Here is a 12,941-nt window from a genome sequence, read left to right on the forward strand (position 1 = left end):
TGTCAGTGGGCTGTCAGTTCTGGGCTCCTGCAGCCCAGCTATAAGCGATCTGCACTTCAATAGCTTATTTCCACTGTAAAGGTGACACTAGGGGTCTTTTGGACCCCCAGCATCACCTTAAAGAGTACCTGTCACCACCATCTGCTATCACAGCAGTCAAAGTAAAGTAAAAAAAAAAAACTGTTAAACTGTTAAAATCAAATAAATCTAATAATGATAATAAAAAAATGTAAAAGTCCGCCGCGAGCACGTGCGTCGCCACGTAAACACGCGTCGGGTGCGCCTACGAATGAAAACAACGAACGCGCTACACATGTTGGGTATCGCCGCGCACGCCGGAGTGAGAGCAATAATTCTTGGGCCAGTATTTTGGGGTATCTCTAAATTGATGACCTGTGGGGGCTTTTAAAGCGTCTTCTGTGGACTTTTTGGGGTACTGCAGTTTTTCGCCGTTTCACGGACGCACGCAATTTGTAAACTGGGCATGTTGGGTATCATTTTACTCGTTGTAACCTCATCTTTTATATTTCATTTTAAAAATGGGTATTTTGTTGTGTTTTGGGGCATTTAAATAAATTTATCACTAAATTTTGGGGTTTAATAAGGAGTTGCGCTAATAGTGCGCAACATAAAAATTTGCAATTACCACCATTATATTGTATAGGGTCTTGGGATTCAGAAAATATATCGTGTGGGGGTTTTAAGTAATTTTCGGGCCTAAAATGTGGAATATAACATGGGTGCAAAAAATTAAAAAAAGGCCTCAGTCATGAAGGGGTTGAAAGCAAGTGCACCTAAAAGGATAGTATGATGTCCTATTTCATATAAATATTCACACAGGGCCCAGATCCTCTTGCAATAAAGGATACCGGGCTCATGGCTTTAATATCAGGTACCATAAAATGATTACTTCTGTGCAGCAAATGCTTTCAGTGCACTGCAAGAAAACATGTGTTCACAAACAAAAACAAAGTGGGAATATGCAAAAGAGAGGAAACTCTAGAGACCCTTTAGTGGAGAACATCCCATGTGACCTCTGCCAGGCAGTTGTACCCAATCCTTTAGAAGCAAGTGCACCTAAAGGGATTGCATGATGCCCTATTTGATGTAACCATTCAGACAGAGCCAGGAGCCTGTTGCAGCAAAGCACACCGATCTGAAGATAAAAAAGGATATTTAAGCTGTCTTTACCTTGATGACATATGTCAAAGGGCATCTAAATAAAGGAAAGAATGTAAAAGGTGATATCTACAAACACGCTGCATTTGCATGCATACATTAAAGGAGCTAATGTATTCTTGCAAGCGCTCTTATGCTTTAAGGGCCCGACTGGAATCATCTATTTCCCGTGAGCTTTATAGACGGGTAGCTGCCGCCAGTATTGAAAGTGAGTTTCAGTTATGTGGAAACTTCTCATCTGTCAGCTGTGGTAAGGGAGAGTGGACGGACGGCTCCTGTCTAATAAGGACAGGTAAGGTATAGACGGTGCTGTGTGGCTGGTACAGGATGACTGCTGCTTCTGTATGTGTCACTATGAGAATAGCCCTGACAGTGCATATGAAGACACAGGAGACTATTAACAAACCTGTAAACACAATCCTACCCTGCTGTGTCACTCTCTTCTGCTGACAATCCACTAAGTTTAGGCAGACCCTGAAATATGATGTTTCTTGGTGAAATCTTGTCATAAAGATCTCGTAAAAGGTATTCACGGGTTGGCAGCTTCTCACCACACTACCTTAAAGGGGTTCTAAACCCTCCGGTTTTTTTTGCCTATATCTACTGCTAGCAAGCAGTAGATATAGGCAAGAAGTTTATAAAAAAAACCCGCCTTTAACTAGTTTTAAACTTACCTCGTTATCGCTGCTCGCTCCCGCGCTGAAAACATGGGGAAAGAAGAGGAAGATCGGAATAAGAGACATCATTTAAGGTAAGTGCTAACATTTACATGGGGGGAGGGGAATTTTTTTTTTACTTTAATGTCACTTTAACAACAACAAAAACCTCAGAGTAAATATGCAAAAACCCCTTTCAGTTCACATATACATGCCCTTCTCTGGGGGCTATTATAAAGGGTCATTTGGCTGCCTACACCCCTTCTTTGGTGAACTTTTGTTCTTTTAAAGTACAATGAAACCTTCAGGGGTTTTTTTTTTGCATATATCTACCGCTAGCAAGCAGTAGATGTATGCAAAAACATTGTAAAAAATGTTTAAAAAGTTACCAAATAGGTAACATAGCTGCGTCTCCACCGCTCGTCCCGTCCAAAGAGCTGAAGATTCTCAAGCTGCCATGAAGGATGATGGGGCGAGCGCATGCGCAGTAGAGATCTTCAGCCAGGAAAAGAGAGGCACAGGGTAAATCAATGCAGGCAGCTGGCAGCGTGCACGCGGACAGACAGGCATAATGTGCCTTGCGATCCCGTGCGGCCGATCGCATTGCGGCCGGAGGGTGTGGCTACAGTGCCATTCACTTCAATGGCTTGCCACGCCCCACAAAAAAGTGAGCCAGCCGCAATGCGATGCAGTGCGTTCTGGCCAGAATCGGGCCGGAACGCACTGCATCTGGTGTGAACCTAGCCTTAAGGCAAGTCCTTAAAGGAGCATGGGGGGGGGGGGATGTAACTTTTAGTTTTATTGTATAATCACCATGATGACACAATAAAACCAACCTTATTTTTAGATTGAGCTATTGAGAGCTGGTGTCAAATTCTTGAGGTTCTGCACGGCGCCATCCGTAGTGGTTACTACGTCATCAGGGCTTGTAGGGAGGTAAAAAAATGTAATACCATTGACCCCAAATCTTTACAGCCTCCCTTTACAATAAAAATAGTAACTTCACGGAATAAACTACATGGTGACCCCTACCATAAGAAGGTGTCATGAATGACAAATACTGTGTTCCCTGCATAGCTATTTTCATCATAGGACCCTATTACTAATGGTCACTCTGCTGTATGGTGTACTGCAGGTATCGACATTGATTCATCACAAAGCCAACATGTTTCGGGGGTCAGAGGGGAGCCACCCTTCATCTGGGCTTGAAGGGAGGTAGTAACTACTGGACTGCAATTAAAAATGAAGCATGATGGGCGTGTGGTAAAGTCTTTTATTTCAACTTGGAATAAATCTGTATCTGGACAATTCATGTTTGGTGTGGAACTTTAATCTCAGATACAAACCAAAAAGTTGTGGAAACTCAACCCCAGGCTATCTCCATACCCTCCGTAACAATAGGATAGCTATAAGGTCCAATCACTGCCCTTAAAAAAAACCATTTTTGTACATATCTATAAAAAAAAGAATGTTAACGGTCCATGTAGGTCAAAGTTACATGGCCTCCTGATAGCTCCCCCAGCCAGGTATACTCACCCATTTGTGTCCCCCCGCTGCCTTTCCACTGGCAGTCCACCCTTGATAAGCTCCAGTGTTCGATGGTGTCAGAGCTTACCTAGGTGGATGATGTCATTGCTGCCCCATGTGGGCTTGGGCCAGGAAATAGCGATGTGACATTCCTAGAAGCCCCGCACAGTTAGAGCAGCAGAACTTAGGCTTCAACTTCACATGAAGCCCTCATTCACACAGGAATCGGCCGCCACGTACAGCTCCGTGCTGCGTGCATGGCCGTATCGAGCAGCTCCCGGGAAGGACAGGCGCCGTGTGTGATTAGTACGCAGCCCCTGTCCTTCTCTATGGGAATACGCGGCCATACGCCCCCCTACACTCACCTCAAGTGCAGGTCCATAGGGGTGCGTGTTTCCTGCCTCGGACGCAGACAGGATCTATCCCGTCGGCATACGACTTCGCTCACCCGCATTATTGATAAGAACGCAGCACCTGTCCTTCCCGTGAGCTGCCCGATACAGCCCTGCACGCAGCACAAAGCTGTACGTTAGGATCATAGGTTAAGTCTAACCTATAACCTTGCACGGATTAGTTCTACCTGATATAGTTATGACAAGGACTTCATCATCATGGAGTTTATGCGTTGTTACTGTGCTTGTGTAGGTGCCCCCTGTTTCCCCCAATCAGTTTCCTCGCACGATGCAAAAACATACCGCCCTGCGGTTATTGCCTGCGGTTAGTTCATGACTGCAGCAGGGATATATGTTAACATTGGAATTGATCGCAAGGTCAATATTTTCTAGAAGATGCTGCAGAGTCAGTGCTATATAAATAAGGAAATACAATAATAAATTTAAACACCTCTCCCTGATTTATAATGTCCTTATTTGCAGATACAAAAATGCATAGATGTCACCAGCACACCAACAATATTGTAGTCCAAAAAGGTCATTTACTGGAACGTCATGTCACCATTGACACATGACGTTCCAATAAATGACCTTTTTGGACTACAATATTGTTGGTGTGCTGGTGACATCTATCCATTTTTGTACTGTGTGGCGGCGCTATCCGCCGTCACTGCGAGCCCCCCCTCCCCCTTATTCAATTTTGGGGTTTTGTCTGGTAAGGAGTGCGATCAGAGCCGGATTTACTCTCCCTGCCGCCCCAAGGCCAGGTTCCGCAATGCACCACCCCCCCGCCAACGGAGAATGGGAGGGGGCGGCAGGGTTAGTTTTATTTTTTTTCATTGTTTCTTTATTTTTTTATCACTTTTTTATTTATTTTTTTATTTTTTACATATTTAGCATTTCCTTTTTTTTATTTTTTTATAAATTTGTTATTGTTTATTTTTTATAATTATTTTCTTATTTTCTAATGTTTTCTTATTATTTTCTACTTTTTAATCACCTTTTTATTTTATTTATTTCTTATTTCTTATTTTTTTCTATTTTTTTTTTCACGAACAAGCGGCTTCCCCACACTGCATTTAGTCCTGCCTTCCCAAAGCAGGACTAAATGTAGAAGGCAACTTACCGCCCAGGGGTCGTCGGGGGATTCCACATCGCTGCCGCCCCTCTGCGCCCCCCTGCTGCCCCGAGGCCTGGCCTCGTTGGCCTTGTGGGGAGTCCAGGCCTGAGTGCGATAAGGTATCTTTTCGTTTTTCTTATTTGCAGATATACACAGCATGTCTTTACAGAGATATATAGCACACCTGTGTACGTTCTTAAATCTATATCATATTTCCCTATTGTGTTTCAATGTACAAAACTCTCCAATATTGATAGGTTTGAATGAAGTGGAATTCTTAGTAATTTTGTTTTTCTAAAATTCATAAGTATAGAAATCAAAGTTGCTAAAATCATTGAATGGTGCTCGAGTTAAACAGGAGAAAAATTAAAATAATATATATATATATACACACACACACACACACACCTCAGGCTTGTCACAGCACCCGCTGACACATTGGCGCTCCTCTCCTTTCCTTCTCTTTTTCACAGGTTCTTCTGAAGCCATCACCGTACAAAAAGGAGGCAGAAGGGGGTGAGACACCTCACCTGAGCCCCCAGTGCACGCCTCCAATTAAATCAAAATTGTTTGTTTTTAATGGCCCTTTTACACTGACAAGTGGGCTATCATTCCGCTAGCGCTAGCTGTCAGGGAGCTGGAGAAAATCCTTGGTTGATAATGCCCATTGCTTCCAATTAGGAGGAGAAGTGCTCCTAGTGAACATCCTATTCCCCTGCCTCCCCCAAGGCCCCAGCGTCTCTCTCTCTCTCTCTCACTCTCTCTGCATTCTCTTTTCTTCACTTCTTCTTCTCCTTCTTCTTCCCGCTGCAAATTACTGACACCAAACGCCGGCGTATTGATGGCGGATGCGCTCAGTCCGAGCCTGTCGGGTTTAATGAGGTGACGGAAGTTTTTCCACTCTTTGCTAAATTCTTTCTTGTTTGACAGCTGCTCGGGAAGCTGCATGTTGACCTCATAAAACATTTAGCAATTCTCATTATACCCTGTCAAGCATCACAGTGACGGCTTCACAAAATCATTTGCATCTAAATGTGTATGTGTCATGGGTATCGGAGTAGGTGGGTGCTTGTTACCCTTAACTCTACACAGCGTGTGCCGGAATGAGGGGGGTGTGTGGGCTCAACTTGCATTGGCATGAATGCTGTTCCTTCACTGAATCATCTCAGTTTAGGTCATCTTTAGGCCTGCCGCGCAAACAACGTGCTGCCTTTGTACCTTTCTTAAGGGATCCAGCAGTGATGTCCAGCCAGTTTTGTTCATTGTCCATGGCCATTACAAAACTGAATCTTAGTGTTTTCCTCCTTTCATATGGGTTGTCTATAATGAGAAGCAAATCAACAGTGGAGCCCTTGTGTAAATGCATTGCAATTGGGGAAAGGTTATCTAGTGGTAGTTAACACCCTTTGGAGTCTTTAAAGTGAACCTGTCATGTCCACCAAGGTGTGCAAAACAGCAGTACTTTTGTTTCCTACAAGAACCTGCACTTTCCTTCAAATCAGTACCTTCATGCTTCGGGCTAAGCACAGATTCTAGGCCTAGGCTGTGTAAAGGGTCTGTACTTCTCTGTTAAAATTAAGCTTAGCCTTCTCCTAAGCTAAACGCAACATCTATTATTCAAATGTCAGTCACCAGAGCCTCTACTTGCCATGGAGTCTTTTGGCATGGGATAGGTAAATAATAGGAGGTGGGTCTTAGTGCCAGATAGGAGCAGGGCTTAATGTCAACTGGGAGTGAAGCTAAGACTTGTCATATAGCTGGTGCCTAGGATCCGGGGTTCTCCCCAAGCATGAAGAAAAGAAGACAAGCACAGTAGACTATAAGCTCTACTGGTCAGCTCAAAAAGACCTAATAAGACAGTTTTACCATTTAAGTTAAAAACTGATTTTTGTTGCATGCACTTTCGACAAAAGAAAAGCCACACTGCTGCATCAATGCGCCTCTGTAAGGAACAGTTCCTAACTGTAAACTATCTGAGCTCAATGTATGTGCTGTATATATGTAATACATATACATTACACACATCCAGTACACTATAGGAATAGATTTACAGCCAGCCCCATCCCAGCTTCCCTCACTCACAGTTTCATTCCAATCTCTGTTGCCTCACGCTGTGCCTCTCGTAGTTGGCGCTGGGCAGGATCGCTGCATCGCATCTCAAAAAAATCACCTGACAGCTTCTTATATTTCTTGAAGTTTCCAATGGCAATAGTTTAGGTAGGTCCTTATTTTACATCGTTTTGTTAAATCTAAAGTAGATTGTACAATTTAGACACAGTGGTTAGAACAGTTGACTTGAGGTTGCCTGAGTTGCCCTCTGATCAAGGTTCTAGCCACACGGAGTTTGCATGCTCTATTGAGTTTATGGTGGGGAGTGTAAAATTCCACTAGTGCAAGGACAAATTCTGTATTCACCGTGCCATGGAGTATATTGACACAATGTAACTAAATAAAAGGAAATTTTTTCACACTTATTACTATAAAGTTATGAAATAATAATGATCCTCTTATTTTTGTTTTTAGGTTGGACCTCACCTGGACACCTTCCCCAGTGAGAAGGCGCGGCAGAGAGCCTATAGTGCTCACAACTCTGACGGCATTGCACGTCGAGGCCTCAAAGGCCAGGGCATCTATAATATCAGCTGAGGGTTGTCAATGCCGGTATATTAATAATCTGGCGCTGGTGTAATAAAATGTGTGTTTTACGTATTGTGTTTTATGTATTTTATGACTTTTATTTTTTATTTTTGTAAAGCTTTTCTGTGTACAAACTTTTTATATGTGATTTTTTTTTTTTAAGGAGACCTTCTGATCCTCCCAATGTTGGTACTTGTAAACACAAGTGGGGCATTTTCCTGCTTTCACTTTTGCAACCCCTTCCTTGATTGCCAACTCCACTAACCTGCTGCAACCATTATGATGAGGTCCTTGGATTTTGTAATTGGTTCATAATTTAGAGAATGCAGCGAAAAGAGAGAAACGCCAACCAGACTGTGGCTGCTTGATTGGATATCTTGCTGCTATTCGTTCTCTGGTGTTTTGAGTAGTAATATAATTCTGCCAAGAAGTAAGAACAGTCCATCGCTGAGGAGTAGGATTCACAGCCTGGAACTCCAGCAGCTGGAGACTTCTAAGGACTTAGTTAGTGAATCATCCCAACAAGGTATTGCCAGAAGTGGAATATCCTAGCCAAGCCATCTAGGGGACAGAGCAATTAGCCAGGTTGGATTTCCCTCACCGATCACTACTGTAATATATATATATACACACACATTATATTACCAAACGTATTGGGACACCCCTCCAAATCATTGGATTCAGGTGTTCTATGAAATTTCCTTGCTACTAAATATTCCATGGTCACCTGTTACTGGTATTATAACAAAGTGGAAGCAACTGGGAACAACAGCAACTCAGCCACGAAGTGGTAGGCCACGTAAAATGACAGAGCGGGGTCAGCGCATGCTGAAGCGCACAGTGCGCAGAAGTCACCAACTGTCTGCAGAGTCAATAGCTACAGACCTCCAAACTTGGTGTGGCCTTCAGATTGGCACAACAACAGTGCATAGAGAGCTTCATGGAATGGGTTTCCATGGCCGAGCAGCTGCATCCAAGCCTCACATCACCAAGTGCAATGCAAAGCGCCGGATGCCGTGGTGTAAAGCAAGCCGCCACTGGACTCTAGAGACGTGGAAAATGTTCTCTGGAGTGACGAATCACGCTGTCTGGCAATCGGATGGACGTGTCTGGGTTTGCCAGGAGGACGGTACTTGCCTGACTGCATTGTGCCAAGTGTAAAGTTTAATGGTGGGGGGATTATGGTGTGGGGTTATTTTTCAGGGGTTGGGCTTGGCCATAGTTCCAGTGAAGGGAACTCTTAAGGCATCAGCACACCAAGACATTTTGGACAATTTCATGATCCCAACTTTGTGGGAACAGTTTGGGGATGGCCCCTTCCTGTTCCAACATGACTGCGCGCCAGTGCACAAAGCAAGGTCCATAAAGACATGGATGAGCGAGTTTGGGGTGGAGGAACTTGACTGGTCTGCACAGAGCACTGATCTCAACCCCATAGAACACCTTTGGGATGAATTAGAGCGGAGACTGCGAGCCAGGCGTTCTCGTCCAAACATCAGTACCTGACCTCACATGCACTACTGGAAGAATGGTCACATATTCCCATAGACACACTCCTAAACCTTGTGGACGCCTTCCCAGAATAGTTGAAGCTGTTATAGCTGCAAAGGGCGGGCCAACTCAATATTGAACCCTACGGACTAAGACTGGGATACCATAACAACAGGTCAAGCATCCAAACGCTTTCTCAGCTGTTCCAGGGCAGATCGGCATCACAGATCGTATGTGCAGGAGAACCGATGTGCCCTGGAACAGCTGATCGGTCCTGAAATGTCACTTCTAGCCGACATTGTGAGTGCGATCTCACATTCCACCGCTGTAAAACAGGGCGGGATTACGTTAAAATGTGTGACCACGTGACCCGTCACACATTCAAACCTAGTCACAAACTTTGATAGAACACCCATCACTATGATAGGCTGCCTCACTGGCTAATAAAAATGTGTGGGAGGGGAAAGCTCTATCACAACAATAACGCTCTGGAGCTTTGCAGGTTCAGATCGGTCCAAGATTTGGGTCATAGAGGGAGCAATTGAAGTTGCAGCATGTATCTGCAGGTACCTCTATAACTTTAAGGAATAATTCACAAAGTCCTACTTCTCTGCATGGCTTACACAACCCCATCAAGGAAGAAGAACTCAATAACTTGAAGGTGGGGCTCAGTAACAGTAATATAGCAAGAGAACCTACCTCCTGCATGACTTGCCTCAAATGGGAAAAAAAATATCTTGACAATAGATTCACCTAGTTGGCCTAAATCTTGCCCCTCTTTAGCTGATTATTACATCAATATGTTAACTGCTTAAAACATTTGTACTCTACATGGGTCGTGAAAGAAAGAATTGTGTGTCCATTGGCAGAGAAAGAGTTAATGATTCATGAGAAAGAATATTCTCTTTTTAACGTGGACGTGAGAAGTTTCGGCAGCCACATCAAGTATTAATGGCGGCAGAGCAGTTGCCTTTATTATACTAAAACAAACAGAGAGGCCTGACATCAAAATAAAGATTTACTTTTGCCACGAGCTGAACAGTTGAGATCTGCAGCATCGCTCAAAAGAGACGCAACTTCTCCTGCAAAGTTGGGATTTGCTCAATCAGGGCTGCGTTATCAAGCGCTTTCCTCTCTGGAGCCTGAGGGGCCCCTGCAATGGACTGTAAAGTGGCACGTTGCAGTCATTGGGAATGCTTAGGGGATTTCGTTTAGCAATCTGAAGACATCTATATAAAGACGGGGAATCGGGCGGGTAACAAAGTCCTTGGGCTCTGTTTACGACTGTCTCCCGTGCCGCAAAACTGGGACAAAACCAGAGCCCGATGCAGCAACTTGTTTATCTGAAGACAAAGAGTCCCTCTGCGAGCAATTGGTGATCATTTTGTTCCGTTATGGACCCCAGAGACCGAGGCGGCTCTGCAGAACAATACGTTTTGTGTGAAGGGTTAATACGGCACATAAGTTACTGTGACATTCTCCTTTATTAAAGAAAAAGCTTGCCTGTTTGACATTTTCTCTTTGTAAAAGCATAATGTTAACCTAAAGCTATGCCAATAGATTCTAGAATGGCAAAAAAGGTGTCAGCGAGGGTTTAAATGCCTACGAGAAAGAAAATGCCTAGGCTTTTGGTCACATGATCTTGATGGAAGGGAAAAATTAGTCAGCGTGAGCTCTGTTTTTCTCCTTCAGCAGAGATCACATGACCAAATGCCTCAAATTTTGGTCACATTGGCGGCACAGGAAGGGAACCCAGGCAATGTTTTCTCTAGGGAAGGTAATTGCAGCCATTCTGTTACTCTAGCTCCATCCTAAAAAACAGATAGGAAGGCTTTCCATTGACATTCAGTAATAGTTTACATTTATTGACCCCTTCCATAATTTTGTATGCTCTTCTGCCCCTCCCTCACATCACCTTTTATATGTATTAGACGAGTAATCCGTACAAAAAAGAGCCCTGATGTGTACAAAGCACAAAGACTTGTTACAACCTTCACTGAGTACAACTGCTTGTTATGCAGAAGTCAGCTCACAGAGGCCTCCTGAGAGAAGCAATCCATTCCATTACACCTCTTCCACATAACAGCTTTTAAAGCAATACTCCTACTATCTCCCTACTTCGCTCCTGTGCTAGTCAGTAACTTCCATCACACTTCCAGGTTAAATGACACCTAGCATCATCCAACCACTTTCTCTGTACCCAGACATGTCATGGACACACATCCTGGTCTTCTAGACTGGACAACGTCATCATGCCACCTGTGTTCAGTGTTACTAGCAGCAGATGCACTATATTGCCAAAAGCATTGGGAGGCCGGCCTTTACACGCACATGAACTTTAATGACATCCCAATCTTAGTCCGTAGGGTTCAATATTGACTTGGCCCGCCCTTTGCTTACTTGCCGCTATAACAGCTTCAACTCTTCTGGGAAGGTGTCCTCAAGGTTTAGGAGTGTGCCTATGGGAATGTTGGACCATTTGTGAGGTCAGGTACTGATGTTGGAGGAGAAGGCTGGGCTTGCAGTCTCCGCTCTAATTCATCCCAAAGGTGTTCTATCGGGTTGAGATCAGTGCTCTGTGCAGGCTAGTCAAGTTCCTCCACCCCAAACTGGCTCATCCATGTCTTTATGGACCTTTGTGCACTGGTGCACAGTCATGTTGGAACAGGAAGGGGCCATCCCCAAACTGTTCCCATCAAGTTGGGAGCTTGAAATTGTCCAAAATGTCTTCGTATGCTTATACCTTAAGAGTTCCCTTCACTGGAACTAAGAGGCCAAGTCCAACCACTGAAAAACAACCCCCCCCCATAATCTCCCCTCCACCAAACTTTACACTTGGCACAACGCAGTCAGGCAAGTACCGTCCTCCTGGCAAATACCAATCTGAAGGCCACATGAAGTTTGGAGCTCTGTAGCTATTGACTCTGCAGACAGTTGGCGACCTTTGTGGGCTTCAGCATGCGCTGACCCCGCTCTCTCATTTTACGTGGCTGAGTTGCTGTTGTTCCCAGTTGCTTCCACTTTGTTATAATACCACTAACAGGTGGCCGCGGAATATATAGTAGCAAGTAAACTTCACGGAACACCTGAATCCAATGATTTGGAGGGGTGTCCCAATACTTTTGGCAATATAGTGCATCTTCTATGGGGATGATTTCTGCTGACAATATTCACCAGGACAAATAGACGGTGAATCAGCCATAATAACCTGACAGGAGATTTAACACTTTCCCACTCTATCCAAAAAATAGTTTGCTTTAGCTTTACTAACACTTATCAAGTCCATAAATGGCTCATTCAATGGAACAAACGCATGGCCATGATGGAAGCCTGTCATTGAAAAATAAAACATGGCGATCCTACTATTATTGCTGTGAGGGGTACACAGACAAGAGACAAGCATTCTTTAATTATGGTCACAGTTGGGCCTTATGGACTATGATGTTACCTCTGTTGCTGCACACTGCTCAGGACCTCCTGGTGAACATCACTGCATAAAATCCACCTTCCCAACCCTTAAATCAGTGTCCACAGACAGCCCCACAACATTGTACAGAGGCAACACTTGTCCCCTGATATCGATATAAAGAACCATACATACCATACAACCATCCTAGGGTCATCCTAAGGCTCCAGACCCGCTATCACTCTGCACAGATTCTCCAAGGCCCCAGTCCCACAGTCAGTGTACACAGAAATCCCATATACACATAGTCAGTGTGCACAACCCCCAATTTTATGTATCAGCATGTCCAGACCTCCTCTTCCCAATGAAAGTGGGCACCGGCCCCTGATCACCAACATCACTGTGTGTAGACCCTTCTTCCAGTGACACAACCTCCCAGGCTCTTATGTATGTGCCTAGGACTCCCAAAGTCACAGTGTAAAGAGTATCAGCGCACAGACCTGCTCCATCTCCCCAATATTTCCTTTGTCAGT

The 12,941-nt window shown here is 44.3% G+C and overlaps 1 protein-coding gene across 1 annotated transcript in view; it reads left to right on the plus strand.

The window, feature by feature from the left end:
• CFAP77 (cilia and flagella associated protein 77) overlaps nt 1–7,552 on the plus strand; it is a 161,543-nt gene extending 153,991 nt beyond the window's left edge. Inside the window, exon 7 of the mRNA XM_018565753.1 lies at nt 7,398–7,552. Coding sequence (XP_018421255.1) covers nt 7,398–7,520 — 123 coding nt within the window. The 3' untranslated portion in view covers nt 7,521–7,552. The remainder of the gene's footprint in view (nt 1–7,397) is intronic.
• Nucleotides 7,553–12,941: the final 5,389 nt, after the last annotated feature.

The sequence above is a fragment of the Nanorana parkeri genome, unplaced genomic scaffold, assembly GCF_000935625.1.
Source record: "Nanorana parkeri isolate BGI_ZX_2015 unplaced genomic scaffold, ASM93562v1 scaffold884, whole genome shotgun sequence".
In the NCBI taxonomy this organism is placed as follows: domain Eukaryota; kingdom Metazoa; phylum Chordata; class Amphibia; order Anura; family Dicroglossidae; genus Nanorana; species Nanorana parkeri.